Source organism: Arachis stenosperma, chromosome 6 (assembly GCF_014773155.1).
Source record: "Arachis stenosperma cultivar V10309 chromosome 6, arast.V10309.gnm1.PFL2, whole genome shotgun sequence".
Taxonomy (NCBI): Eukaryota; Viridiplantae; Streptophyta; class Magnoliopsida; order Fabales; family Fabaceae; genus Arachis; species Arachis stenosperma.
In genome coordinates this window covers 127,890,554-127,904,434 of record NC_080382.1, presented here as the reverse complement: position 1 = coordinate 127,904,434, position 13,881 = coordinate 127,890,554, and the positions used below count along the sequence as shown (strand labels likewise).

Genomic DNA, 13,881 nt, shown 5'->3' with positions numbered 1-13,881 from the left:
ATTTGTATAGTTGATAGGTTAAGAAGAAAGATTCTACACTCAATAGATGATTGAACGTAGCTCTGATACCACTGTTAGTTTTATGAAATAGTTTGAAATTAGTTTAGTATATAATGGACTTGAATTATGTAATAAGAATATTAAGGATAGTTTTAATGAAGGAGTTGGATGAATAGTTTGAAAAATTTAATAGTTATATTATTGATGGATTAAGAAGAGAGTACAAAAACTAATAAAATTTAATATGTTTATTACAAGTTAGTTTATTATAATTTTTAGATATTTTTAGGTCTTAAATATTTTTAGATATTAATTTAAATATTTTTAGTACTTGATTTATTTACTTAATTTCTAGACTTTTCTATCATAATATCTACATATTTATTTTTATGAAATAAAATTATGAAAATTCTAAAATATTTTACAAATACGTAGCATAAACAATAATCATCTTCACGGTGTCTTCCGGCAACTAATCACTTAGCTTCCTTTCATCCCACGCACCTGAAACGGAGAGAAAGTCGTTAAAAGATAAATTGAAATTAAAATCATAACCTACCTGAATAGCATGATGTTTGAGTTGCCCGGAACCTATTGGTGATTCCAAAAAAAATCAATTTTTGAACCATTTCAAATCCTCCAAATCATGTTGCTTTTTACTTTATCCCAAGACAAGCAAACTCCCTTCCATAAATTCGAACCATTGCTCCTTCTTCGAACAACAGGAAAAATATCGTTTTCGCACTTGTATTGGACCTAAGCACCTTGTCCCAAAGACTATTATTCTTCTCAATTAAACCCCACCTAATTTTCATCATGTAAGCCGCTGGTTTAACTCCCTTGCATGGCGAACTCTAAGTCCCCATAATATATATTACCGTCAATTTGACATGTAATGATGATCTTCACCTATAATGTGAGTTTTTTTAAATAAAAGAAGCTCAACACAACACTTTGGGATAAAACTAAGAAGATAAAGAACAATAAGAAAATTAAAACTTATTTCTTTGTCATTTTTTATATTATTATCAACAACTAAATTTCACTTTTTATAATTCTTAAATGACTTATCAATAATTCGCTATATTTAGTGTTTTATATTAAAATGTCTTTTTATTTTAACTAAGTATTTTAAAAAACAAAAAAAAAAAAGAATTTAATCAACTACTTTTTATACTCTTCTTTTCTCGTATAAAAACTGATATTTAATTCTCAAAATATTGTTTAATTGTACTTAAAGTAATCCAGGTCTACCAAAATCAAATATCTAAGCGCACCGCAACGGACAAATAAACTCACAACCAACCAACAAGCAAATGCTGAATGTTTCAATACTGTGAGCTCTTGACCTTTTGTTGTGTCAGCTATGAGGCAGGATTAAATGAAAATAATATATAATACAATATTCTGAAAATTCCTTCAAAAAGAAGCAAATTGAAAGTTGTGCTATGCAATATTAGCAGAATCCAGCAGTAGTATCATCAGAACTAAAAGAAGGTGGGATAACAAAGTGCCAAAGCTTATTAACAACGCTAACTCTGTATTTCATGCACAGAAACTCCTGCGCGTATTGCTGCTCAACCCTCCCATCCACGTCATGGAGGAACACGTGCGTCACGCCCGGCCTCTTCCTCTCACGCGCCATCACCGCCACCGAATATATCACCGCCATCTTCCCCGGCGACGGATCCTCTGTCCCTCTAGGCGCGTCGATCATGATCATATCCCAATCACGATCGTACGCCTCTTCCGGCAACCGGCTCAGGGCAAGCGGACAATGCTGGTTGCCCTTGAGCGTTAGCTGATTCCCCATGCATTGCGCCTTGTACGTGGACAAGAGCGTGTCTGCTTCGGAGATGCGCGTGGAGTAACGCACCGTGTGGATGTTTAGGATTGGAAACCGCTTCATCGCCGAAAGAGTCCACCTTGGATTCTCCTCGATGAATAGCGTGTTGCCACGTGGATTTAAAGCGTCCCACATCAGCGAGTCATGACCAACGCCAAAGATGAGGAAGTTGCATGGAGTGAGATATTGTATGACGTCGACCAGCTTTTGGATCTCGTTAGGGGATTGTGGGGGAATCGTACGCGCCGTCGCGAAGTGGAGGATGCTAACGAGGAGGCTCGCCGTGGAGCTGAACTCCTCGGCGATTATTACCTCGTTTTTCGTGAGTGGCACGAAGGTGGGCTCTCGGTTTTCAGGACAAGTAGTGGTGTTTTTGGATTTGAGAAGGGTCCGATGGAAGAAGAACAGGAGGATGATGGCGACGGCGACGAAGGCGCAGGCAAGGATGGGAAGGACGTGCGGGTTGCCGGAATTTGGGTGTCTCTTCCTGGCGTCCCTTCTGTTGTAAGGTTGGTATAAATTGAAAAACAAAGGTTGCATGATTGTTGTGCTATTGTTTTTTTTGCAAGGGAGAAACCTAATTAATTAATGAGTACAAATAATACATTTCTCTCCACTATGTCGTGGGACTCAAGTCTGGTGTGATTGATCTTGAATGGATGTGTCGTGGAGAAAGGTTCATGGAGATGATGAAGTACGATGTTGTACTTATTCAAGTTTGACGTGGCACTCCTTGGTTGATTGGCTTGACCCATTGTTTTCTATAATTAGCTTAATCTACAGAGACATTTGTCATCCACCTCTGTGTTAAAAATAAAATGTGAATCAATGTTAGATATTGCTGCATCTTCTTTCAAAATTAAAAAAACTACAAAATCATCGAATGTTGCCTTGCTTATAGGCACATGTCTTTTAGAAACGTTTTACCTGCTCCCAGTAAGAGAGAGATCATTGTTCCAACTTCAAAATTTTAATGTACAACATTGGATCATGTATCCAAAATGTCAATGTGGCTGAGATGTGTTTCATTCACCTCAATAATCAGAAACGCTTGGTTCATGCAACGTCTCGGTAGATATACAACTAATAATGTTTTTAAGATAGGATTCATCACTAAAATTCTTATTTAAAATATATTTATATTATTCTCTTTGAATCCACATAGTGCTCTAGGAAGTAGGATTTAGGAACACCAACAATTTCTCATAAATTTTATATTTTGCTAATCAGTCCATATTAACTCACTGTTTATGGAAGAAATTTTGGGGAAAACCCAAAAAAGTAAGTCACGTTTCTATGTAAAAATAGTTTTAGTTGTTTTATAGTGGCAATCACTATATTTGGGAAATATAATGGTCATCAAAAGGTGTAAAGGTGTTGTAAAATTCTTCTCAATTAAATATTGGTTTAATTGAAAACCTAAGACATCATCATCTTATGAAACATATAGGTAGTTGCATAAGCGCATGGCACAAATTAGGCAAAATGTGTTTATGAACATAAAACGCAATCTAAAAGTGCAAATTTGAGTTAGAAGGGAAACTACATCAAACTCCAAAAGATAATGAAATGTAAGTTGTCCATATGTACCCAGATTTGATGTAGAAATGTCATTATCTCATGGGTGCCCAACGTGAACTTCAACTTAATCAGCTTTTTCAACCTTTTAGCCGAAGAAAACCACGGATTTTATAAAGGGGCAACATATCAAGAATTAAAGATTGAACATTTAGCAATTGTTAATTCAAATTGGTTTAAAAAAAAAGCTAATTATCTCTTTGCTGGGTTTTTTGCTGAACAACTCGAGGAGCAAAGGTCAACCCTTTGTTGCGGCGACCAAAGCTGATAGAGGAAGGAGTGGAGTCAGAAGTGCTCATTCTAGAGACTGCTGAAGTGAGGTCATCTATGGCTGCATTTTCGACTTCCATTGTTTCTGATGCATCCTCCTTCTGAATAGATTGCTTGCGCTGAGACTTTAACCTCTGTTTCTTTGATGGTCGAGACTTCTTGAAAAATTCGAATGAGGTTGGGAATTTGTGCTTGTCAACCAGATGCTGCTGCCTGCTACTGTAGGTTTTGAATTTCAAACCACAGCCTTCCACTAAGCATTCATACTGTTAAGGGGGGAAAAGAGTATTAGATAGTAATGAGATGATCCTATAAAAGAAAATAAAATAGATCATCATAACAAGCTAACTATGAGCTCTAGAAAAGAAATAAGAGACATAAACAAGCCAGAAAGTTCACGTGCAAAGCCCAAAGAAGATTTAATCATGATCTATTGTATACAACCAAATAGTACATGAGGCTTCCTTGTTGACATTTGAGTTTATAAATTTATGTAAGAACAACGAGGTGCAATGCGATGCATTCTTAAAGAAGTTACATGTCATTGTTAAAAGAAACATAAACAAAATGAATATCTCATGATGATGAAGAGAACATAATTGTAATAAGTAGTCAGTTGATAAACAGAGAATCATAGTGTCAGATAGTTGCAAACTGCAAGGAATCATTTCATGCTACCATAACGAGTGACAGATGCCTATACCACATCATAGCCGCGTGCAAGTTTCGCCTGGAAGAAAGAATCATGAACTTCAGATAAGTGTATGCTGAGCAGACGAGAAGTTGGGTAGACTCTGGAGCAAACTGAACAGGATGCAGTATGCCTTACATTATAGTGATTTTCAAAATCCTCGATTGAAGTCAGGCGTGTTCCACAACCAACAATTGGGCAAAAGACTTCCCTACACAAAAATGACAGCTTCAACATCGGGCATGCGGGCAAACATTTATTTCTAGACATTTAACTGCAACCTTATTGAAAAATGCATGTTCTTTAATAAAAGTAAGGTATTGAGTTTAATACAAATAAAAACGGGAGGAGAAAAAGTTAGAATTAAAAGGCAAGGAACAATATTTAACACTGAGAAGCAAGTAAAGAGCCACAAAGAACACAAAATACTTCACTTGCTGCTAAAAAAAATGACTAGTTTCAGCTGCTTCTAATCACATATGTCATGCACATTGTTCTTCTTTCTTTTTTTTCCTTTTTTTTTCACTACCTTTTATTTTTATTGTTTAGCAAATGGATGCTTTAATTAAAATTGGTACATGATGCCACATATTGTGAAACATAGGGAAGGAAAAACAAGTATAAGCACTTAAAGGATCAATACCTTCCATCTTGGATGCAATCCTCAAGTTGTTCATTCTCTTCCGTTAATTCCAACGCAACCTTTTGAATTAAAGACAAAAAACGAAAGAAAGAAAGAAAGGAAGAAAAGGAAATAAGAATTACAGTTCAAAACTTGGAACTCAAGTTCACAATCATAAATCATGGACAAAAAACCTAGAGCACTGTTAAATAAATTCCAAAATTGTTATTTTACAATAATAACTATTTCTTCTTTCATATCCCTCATAATCTTATATGATCATTGTCAATGGCGAACACAAAAATGCTGATGAAATGGAAGCAGATAACATTGGGCAATGAAATTCTGTTAGCAATTAAAGAAGGCTTGATGCAAGATCATCACTGCCTTACATGTAGCTACTACAATTACAACTCATATCTAATTGTCCAAGTGAAGAGCAAGTTCAATTCCCACTTGAAAGTCACCACCATTGATGAGAGCAAGGTGCTGGAAGATTATAGAAGTTCCAATGTTACTACATACACATGATTAACGGCAAGCATGTGACACGTCAAAGAAGTTGGATTAACCCTATCAAATAACAGCTCGTGTTTGAAAGTCAAGAAAACCGAATCAAGTGATGCACCACCATTTGACTTGATCGCCAATCCATATATAAAGGATTTGAAGATTCATGGTTTGATAAGTAAAGTTCATAAATTGATATGGGTTTAGATTAAGTCTCTTCACTTCCTCTCCAATTGAGAGAATTAATAGAAACTAGAGATATGTATTTTTATAGTTGTCCCTCTTCCTAGTACATTGTTATGTTATTGTTTAGAGAAAATTATATTGAGATTATCTGGCAAATACATTGTGCGTTTTTAAAATTAAAAGTTCAAATTTCCGAAAATGAAAAATAAGGGAGATGAGAGAGAGAACCTGTTTGGCTAGCAGTTCACGTTGGAGGTTGCCAGAAGCGAAGAAAGGAGAGTCAGGGTTGAACCTACGACGAAGGGGTTTCCAGAAGGAGAAGGATGTTGACTCAAGATTAGGGTCAACTTCCATGGCCATCACTGCGTTTCTTCCTTTCCTTCTTCACTAACAACAAAAATCAATTCAATAATTCAATATATCACATGTATATGAGAAGAAATCGGAGAGCAGAATCAGGGATTCAATCATTCTGGACTCATCGAGGATGCCTACCTGAACTGACGCAACGGAAGCACCAAGACAGCGGCGTGCCGGCGATGACGCCGGGGAGACAGAGAGAAAGAGAGAAGAGTCTCGACGAAGGCGACACTCGAGAAAAGCGACGACGAAGAACTCCGGCAACTCGGCGAGAGCGAAGAGAGGACCAGAGGCAGAGAGAACCCCGTCATCCAGGGTTTCAGTCTTACAGAAAGGGGCGAAGATGGGGCAAATCCCGGGTTACGGGTGCACCAGTTAATTTCGGGTTGAGCCTCCGTTTCATTTCTTTGAGTAAGACCCGTTAAGCCTTTTTTGTCATGACCTGTTAAGCCTGAATATATCAAAAAGACAAAAAGGTATTACGAACTATAGATGTGTTCGCTTCCTTTTTTATTATTTTATTTCATAAAATTTCAAAAATACAAAATACTAAAAGTCTAAATAAAACCGATTCTGAGTTTTCTGGAGGTAACGTTTTTGGAAAAAAAAACGTTATTTTTCCTGCTTGTTGGGCATTGAGAAACCACCAAAAATATAAAAGAAAACCCAGTGGTACTTCACTACTTGGTACCGAACAAAAATAAATTCTAATCAAAATTGGGTTGATATAGTAATTAGCTCCTAGTCTATTTAAACAAGTATTAAATGTTTAAATTCTATCTTGTACAATAATTTGTCCGACTAAAAATTACTATAAAAAAATAAAAAATAGAGTAAAAAACGTATTTAAGCTAGGCTGAGGAAAATATTACGCATATCAGCCAAAACGAAAATTGTTTCAGCAATCAATCAATGGGCATTTTAATGTAATTCGAAGCAACAAAATTCGAATTACAATTGTACGTAATTCATATCAATATGGATCGAATTATGCACAAGGAAGATTGCATGTAATTCGAAGCTACTTGGGTCTAATTATGAAAGCTTAATTCGAATGTAGTCAATTCGAATTACTAGGAATAGTGTAGTAACCATAATTCGAACTTTAGTGATTCGAATTAGTAGGAAATGTGAAGAAAGGCATAATTCGAAATGACCTGATTCGAATTACTTATATATAGTGCGAATGAGGATGATTCGAATTAGTGTGTACCAGAGCTCTATATATATGAGATGAACGTGAGTTGCCCTCATTAGAGAGGGGTCAGATGGCTAGTGAGGACAGCTTTCTAGTATTGGTTCACCACAGAGGATCGATTAAAAAAAAACTCGTTCCGGTGTGAAGTTCACCGATAAGGATCCTCTCTGTATTATCGTGAGTTCTACGACGAGCTTTGATGACCTTGTTAACTCTGTACTGATGAAACTTGGTCTGGAAGGTGTGAAAAGGGTTAAAAAGTTTTTCTATCGCATTCCAATCACGGTGCTCCAGGATACCGTGAAGTATGATTATTTCACGATCAGGAGTGATGAGGACTTGCAGGTCATGTTTCATTGTCGCCGGCTGTTTTCCGAAGTGAGGACACCAGAGCTGTTGGCAAAGTTGGTTGATGTGGTATCCAGCTCGGGGGGTTCGAACCGGAATACCAACACTTTAGCCACGGTTGTCAGTTCTAACTCTAGACCTGCCGTTGCTTCTTCCTCCGTCCCTGCGTACGAGCCACCCGTCCAGCCTGTCGCCTCCTCTTCGTTCGCTGTTGATCTCAACGGTAGTGTTGGCGACGAAGTTGGAACAGGAGAATTTATACCGACCTCTATACAGTGTGCTGCACCGGTTGAGGTTGGAGATGGATTGTTTGATGATCCAGAAGACGATGATGTCGAGCCGGATATGATTGCTGATGACAGTGGCGATGATATTGGAGCGAGTCAGCCTGCAGGGGTGGGAGGTGGTTCTAGTTCTGGCACACAGCAGTACCCTCTATATTTTTCATCTTTGGACCTGGATGCCATGAGACCTGACGGGGTACCTGGGAAGCATGCTGGATTTGGCGCTAGAGATGCAGAAGGGTCTGCTGGTATGACAGAGTTCCAGGTTGGTCAGCAATTTCAGGATAAAGATGAGGCCCTTTTAAGTGTGAAGACTTACAGCATCCGCCGAGGGGTACAGTACAAGGTAGTGGAGTCTGATTATCGCCGGTATGTGGGCAAGTGTTCTGAGTTCGGGAATGGGTGCACATGGTTGATTAGGCTGAGTCTCCGGCAGCGCAAGGGCATTTGGGAGGTCAAACGGTACAATAGACCGCATACTTGTCTGGCCAGCTCCATCTCCAGCGATCACAGGAGTTTGGATTATCATGTGATATCGGCCTTCATTATGCCAATGGTTAGGGCTGATGCATCCGTCAGCATCAAGGTGCTCCTAAATGCGACGACCTCACACTATGGGTTCAGGCCGACGTACAGGAGGGTCTGGTTGGCGAAGCAGAAGGCTTTTGCCGTCATTTATGGTGACTGGAAGAGTCGTACAACGAGCTCCCAAGGTGGGTGTTAGGAGTGCAGGTGACCATGCCTGGTGCTGTTGCAGTGCTTAGGACTAGCCCTGTTCGAGTTGGGGGACAGCTAGACGAGTCTCAGGCTTATTTTCACAGACTATTCTGGACTTTTCCACCATGTATCGAGGCATTTCGTCATTGCAAGCCATTGGTGAGTATTGACGGCACCCACCTATATGGAAAGTATGGGGGTACGTTGCTTGTAGCGATTGCACAGGACGGGAACTCCAACATACTCCCTGTTGCATTCGCACTAGTCGAGGGTGAGAATACTGAGTCGTGGTCATTCTTTCTCTCCCACCTCCGTCAGCACGTGACACCACAGCCGGGTCTGCTTGTTATTTCTGACAGGCATAACGGCATCAAGGTCGCGCTTGAGGCTCCCGACGAGGGCTGGCTACCTCCAGCTGCATACCGGACATTCTGCATTTGACACGTAGCAGCAAATTTTGCCCTCACGTTCAAGGGCAAAGACGCAAGGAGGCTTCTTGTGAACGCTGTCTATGCTTAGACCGAGGTCGAGTTCGAATACTGGTTTGATATTCTACGCTCGGAAGACCCGGCGATGTGTGATTGGGCGAACCCGATTGAGTATTCATTGTGGACACAGTATTGTGATGAGGGCCAGAGATTCGGGCATATGACGACGAATATTTCTGAGTGTGTGAACTCAATCCTCAAGGGTGTGAGGAACCTTCCTGTCTACTCGTTGGTGAAGGCAACGTATGGAAGGTTGGCCGAACTATTTGTACGCAAGGGGAGAGAGGCCAAGGCCCAGCAGGGTACCGGACAACAATTCAGTCAACACCTAGTGAAGTCTATCGAGGCCAATTTGAAGACGGTAAGGTGCTTCACCGTTACTCTGTATGACAGGGACAACTCGGAGTACACCGTGGCAGAGACGACTCCGACTGGTTCTTTCTCCCTGGTTAGCTACAAGGTCTCACTTGGAGCTCAGACATGTGACTGCGGATACTTCCAGTCACTTCATTTCCCGTGTCCGCACGCACTGGCATGCTGTGCCTACTCACGAGTCACTTGGCACTCTTACGTCCACCCTGTGTATCGTCTCAGTTCCATTTTTAGTGTGTATTAGATGGGATTCACACCTCCCATCCCAGAAGATTTCTGGCCACCATATGATGGGCCGACAGTTATACCGGATCCAAATAAAAGGCATGCAAGAGAGGGTCGTCCCAGGTCCACTCGGATATGGACCAATATGGACAAGTCAGATCCGAACCGGCCAAAGAGATGCGGCCTCTGTCGGCAACCCGGACACACTCGTCGGAGCTGCCCACAGGTCGGAGGTCCCAGGCATACAGTCAGAGATGAGTAGGGTTGGTGCTGTGTTGTTAGATGTCATAGTGTCCAAACTTTGTTCTTTTTTTTTTTTTAAGAAAACCAATGTTCTAGTTTCAAGTGCATTGTATGTCTTATTAATTAATCTCATGTGATACGTTTCATACATGAATAGTAACTGACGAAGTACGTAGTTAAGGCAGTAAAATGAACTTTCAAATTAAACGAAAAATGCAAGGTAAATTATGGAAATAACATAAATAAGCAAAGTAACATAGTTCTCATAGTGACTGATACAAGATAAGCACTAACAAACGCAGACACACATCAACTGATAAACTAAAGGACCCAACGATACAACAATGATAACCGAAATACATAAAGATAGATAGGTAGCATGACAACGATCATGAAGTAACAAACATCACGATACACAAATCATCTAAAGAGGTGTGATCCCGTGAAACAACGACGTGGTACCCGTGTCCTATGACCTCTCCGGATAAGCGGCTCCTCGTCCTCGATCTCATCCTCCTCGTCCTCTGGGGGTGGCTGTGCAAGCCTCATAGGCTGCACATGTAACGGTCGGGATGAAGACGGTCCGGCAACTGAATGTGACCCAGTAGTATGTGCGGAAGGTGTCGTACCACCCAAGGCAAAATAATCAGCACGAGGTACAGATAAAGGCTCATTCAGATCTACATCTAAATGTGCTTGTGTCCCCGTCGTCTGACCCCCTCGACGGGCAGCCTCATCCTCCTGCATGATGGCAGTGATCTCATCTAGGAAGTGTTCTCCAGCGTAGTCTGCGTCAAGACCATCACCGGCAACAAAGTCTGAAAACATGGTACCCAGACTCACCCATGGTGTACTCTCCTGAAGTGTCTGGTCGTGACCGAGAACACCAACAAAGTAATCTCCGAGCGGCCCTTCTCCAAGTCCAGCGTCAACATGGCCCGTAGGATCTCCCATACCAGACCCATACCACTCTCCACCAGCTCCGCCATGATCGGGTATAACACCCCCCTCGGAAGCCCCTCCTGCAGCGGCATCGTCACCGTGATCACCCCCGTCGTGGTGCGCTGCAGGCGCTCTCCGTCTGCCTCCATGACCACGTCGTCGACCACGACCCCTACCTGCCTCGTCACCCTCCTCGATAGCCTGGTCCAGCCACTTCCACTCCCGGTTGCTCCGTCGTGTCCCGACACGAGCTCTCCTCTCAACCCGACGCCTATCAGGAACGTCATCAACTCGATCCATGTCGGGAACTCTACCGGCACCCCTCTGTGTCACCTCTACTGGAATAGGAATGGCTCTAGGACCCCCCAAGTACATCTCTGGTGACAAGAACCTCTTTCCGTGCTGATGCCACCAGTCCAAGTAGTCATGTGACGGACTCGGGTCGCAACCACGTCAAACCGAAGCACGTGATCTGCACGTGTCTCCCAGTGAAGATGCCAGTACTGCAAATGGTGCGGGAACCAACGATCACCCCCTCTACCGTCCTTCGACATTAGGAAGTCGATGTTCAGGGCGGGACGCGGGCAAGCCTGTACAGCCCCCCGAACTGCGATAACACCCTATCAACCTGGTGCCACTCAACCACCGCAAAATATATCAGCGATGTGACACACCGCCATAAGGTCGTATGACGCGACTCCAACACCTCCGGATGGACAACTTGAACGACCTCGGGTGTGCTATTGGGCATCCATATAAACTGAAAAAAGCATCTCAAATACGTTAGGAGATAAAGTTAGCTTTAACTAAATGTACGTTAACTATACAAAGGAGGTTTACATACTCACATCCCTAGCCTGTAACACGTCGATCCTCAGCCGAGTCATCTGCACCCGAGGTCCCTTCTCGCTAACAGAAGGATTGTAACCTGACCACCTGCAAAGGCCATCAAAATCGAAGTCATTCATGAATGTGACGAATTAGTATAACAATACAGGCGGGAACTTAAATAAATAAAATAATTAAACATGATATAATGCGATAGTCGTACCTCGATGCTAGGGGCCAGCTAAACGCATCATACCTAGCAGGCCTAAATCCAGGAAACCGCCAAAAGATCCAGAACTGAAGTAACTGTAATGGCCCAGCTAACTTCACGACATATCTATTGGCCACTCGGCACATGCACCGGTACAACCATACGAGTGCAGCCGACCCCCAACTGTAGCCACTCATCTCCTCAAGCCTAGCCACGTACGGTAGCCATCTGATGTGAATACGATTGTCGGACTTATCGGCAAACAGCTGGGTGCCCAACAACATCATGATATAGGCACGGGAAAAGCGCCTAACTGTCTCCTCATCGGCCCCATCAGGGCACTCTCCAAAAGTCTCCTGGAACCAGGTGCAATTCACTGCGAACTTCTGAATTTGGCTCGGGGGAGGTAACACACCGAGCAACTCCTGGAACCACTACCAAGCTGGCCAGGCACCCTGTATGTATACGTGGAAATCTGTCAGGCAACCACTGACGTAATGTCCGTCCACTGACAAACCCAACTGGTACGCCACGTCCTGAAGTGTGATCGTGCACTCTCCGAACAGCATGTGGAACGTGTGCGTCTCCGGACGCCACTTCTCGAGGAATGCACTCACAAGGGGCTCGTCTAATCTGAACCATCTATCGTTCAGTCTCGCAAGATGGTATAATCCGGCCATCTGCAAGTACGGAACGTACCTCTCATCGAGTCGTATTCCCTGCTGCCGCCGCATGATTAGAACGAATTACAATACCAGTTACAAATACAAATCACGACATAAAAAACTAACAAATACCACATGCAAAAGGAGATATATTAAACCACTACCAAAACTGCATAGTAAAACCGCATCCAAAAAATCACTAGCATAAACCAAGTGCAACTCCACTTACAAAAACCACCAGCCAAAACGACTCAACTTAACAGCTACCAATACCACCAACGTAAACCGCTAACATAAACCATCAAAAAACCGCATACAAAATAACTAGAAAAAACCGCATGCAATACCACTAACCCAAACCACTAACATAAACCGCCAATAAAACCGCATGCAAAACCCATTCAATACACCGCCAATAAAACCGCTTGCAAAACCTCTTAAATAAACCACTTGCAATACCACTTTCCTAAACCACTAACAAAAACCACTAAACATATACCACTATCAAAAACCACTAACCTCGTCGTTGATCACCCCGGCGATATGAGCGACTCCATCCAAATGATACAGCCTTCCTGGATCGTCCTCCATCGCCTCAATATGCCGCTCGAGTCTTTATCGTACAGATTCTGGGTCGTTTTCTTTGAGATTTGGTGGGGTATGAGGATGGAAAAATGGTTCAAATGAACTTGGTTCGAACTCCTTATATAGGCAAGTCACAAGTAATTCGAATCAACTTATTTCGAATTACCAAAGTCTCCAAACATTAGTAATTCGAATCAATATTATTCGAACTCCTTCCGTGTCACCTTTCCCTACTAATTCGAATTGATTCAATTCGAATTATACTTTGCTAATTCGATTCATGTTGTTTCGAATTACGTTGAAACTTGATTAGCCATAATTCGAAACATGTTCATTCGAATTACTAAGGAATGTAAATCGAATCTTATTGATTCAAATTATATAAATATGTCAATTGATTGATTGATGAATCGAATTTCCTTTTAGCTGATTCAGGTAAATTCAATCTCCCAATGGCTTATTTTAGTGTTTTACCCTAAAAAATAAACTACATTGTCCCACCAACTTATTTATAGTCATTAGTCAAAATTCCTTTTACTAATATTTTGAATCAAGTTACTACAAGGCCAATAGCAAATAGGGGTAGCCAACTTAAATCAACCTTTTTAATTTAAAAAAAATATTTCAAAAAATATGCACCCAATATTTATGTTGAACACGTTCGTCTTCTTCTTTCTCTTTTTCTTTTTTTCTTTTTCTTCCTCTTTTTTTT

General features: G+C 41.5%; 4 protein-coding genes across 6 annotated transcripts; 1 reads left to right on the top strand and 3 right to left on the bottom strand.

Moving 5' to 3' along the window:
- Window positions 1–1,456: 1,456 nt before the first annotated feature.
- LOC130934583 (probable methyltransferase At1g27930) lies at window positions 1,457–1,981 on the bottom strand. The gene has a single exon (XM_057864142.1). It carries the CDS (start codon window positions 1,979–1,981, stop codon window positions 1,457–1,459), a length of 525 nt encoding a protein of 174 aa, XP_057720125.1.
- A 1,425-nt stretch (window positions 1,982–3,406) lies between these two features.
- Window positions 3,407–6,518, bottom strand: LOC130933004 (uncharacterized). 3 transcript variants are annotated; one of them, XM_057862489.1, is made up of 6 exons: window positions 6,199–6,518; window positions 5,932–6,085; window positions 5,029–5,087; window positions 4,524–4,596; window positions 4,398–4,424; window positions 3,407–3,960 (listed from the first exon to the last, which is right to left on the bottom strand). In XM_057862489.1, the coding sequence occupies exons 1-6, from the start codon at window positions 6,372–6,374 to the stop codon at window positions 3,613–3,615; spliced, it is 837 nt and encodes a 278-aa protein (XP_057718472.1). In that variant the 5' UTR covers window positions 6,375–6,518; the 3' UTR covers window positions 3,407–3,612. The 3 variants fall into 3 exon arrangements, with proteins under 3 accessions (XP_057718472.1, XP_057718471.1, XP_057718473.1); XM_057862488.1 differs by having other exon boundaries at window positions 4,398–4,596; window positions 6,199–6,479; XM_057862490.1 differs by having other exon boundaries at window positions 4,398–4,596; window positions 5,932–6,090; window positions 6,199–6,423.
- Window positions 6,519–7,483: 965 nt separating this feature from the next.
- On the top strand, window positions 7,484–8,617 carry LOC130934582 (uncharacterized). The gene has a single exon (XM_057864141.1). The coding sequence runs from the start codon at window positions 7,484–7,486 to the stop codon at window positions 8,615–8,617; it is 1,134 nt and encodes a 377-aa protein (XP_057720124.1).
- A 2,831-nt stretch (window positions 8,618–11,448) lies between these two features.
- LOC130934581 (serine/threonine-protein phosphatase 7 long form homolog) lies at window positions 11,449–13,175 on the bottom strand. Its single transcript, XM_057864140.1, has 5 exons — window positions 13,104–13,175; window positions 12,387–12,641; window positions 11,932–12,275; window positions 11,729–11,816; window positions 11,449–11,640 (listed from the first exon to the last, which is right to left on the bottom strand). Exons 1-5 carry the CDS (start codon window positions 13,173–13,175, stop codon window positions 11,449–11,451), a joined length of 951 nt encoding a protein of 316 aa, XP_057720123.1.
- Window positions 13,176–13,881: the final 706 nt, after the last annotated feature.

Excerpts from the sequence above, each read along its gene's own strand:
- LOC130933004 (XM_057862488.1), bottom strand. The coding sequence starts at position 6,374 with ATGACGGGGTTCTCTCTGCCTCTGGTCCTCTCTTCGCTCTCGCCGAGT. Across the intron at positions 6,086-6,198 it reads CTTCCGTTGCGTCAGTTCAG|AAGGAAAGGAAGAAACGCAG; the intron begins GTAGGCATCCTC and ends TTGTTAGTGAAG. Across the intron at positions 5,088-5,931 it reads GTGAACTGCTAGCCAAACAG|GTTGCGTTGGAATTAACGGA; the intron begins GTTCTCTCTCTC and ends TTAATTCAAAAG.
- LOC130934583 (XM_057864142.1), bottom strand. The coding sequence starts at position 1,981 with ATGTGGGACGCTTTAAATCCACGTGGCAACACGCTATTCATCGAGGAG.
- LOC130934581 (XM_057864140.1), bottom strand. The coding sequence starts at position 13,175 with ATGGAGGACGATCCAGGAAGGCTGTATCATTTGGATGGAGTCGCTCAT. Across the intron at positions 12,642-13,103 it reads CCGGGGTGATCAACGACGAG|CAGGGAATACGACTCGATGA; the intron begins GTTAGTGGTTTT and ends ATGCGGCGGCAG. Across the intron at positions 12,276-12,386 it reads GTTGCCTGACAGATTTCCAC|GAGACTTTTGGAGAGTGCCC; the intron begins GTATACATACAG and ends ACCTGGTTCCAG.
- LOC130934582 (XM_057864141.1), top strand. The coding sequence starts at position 7,484 with ATGAAACTTGGTCTGGAAGGTGTGAAAAGGGTTAAAAAGTTTTTCTAT.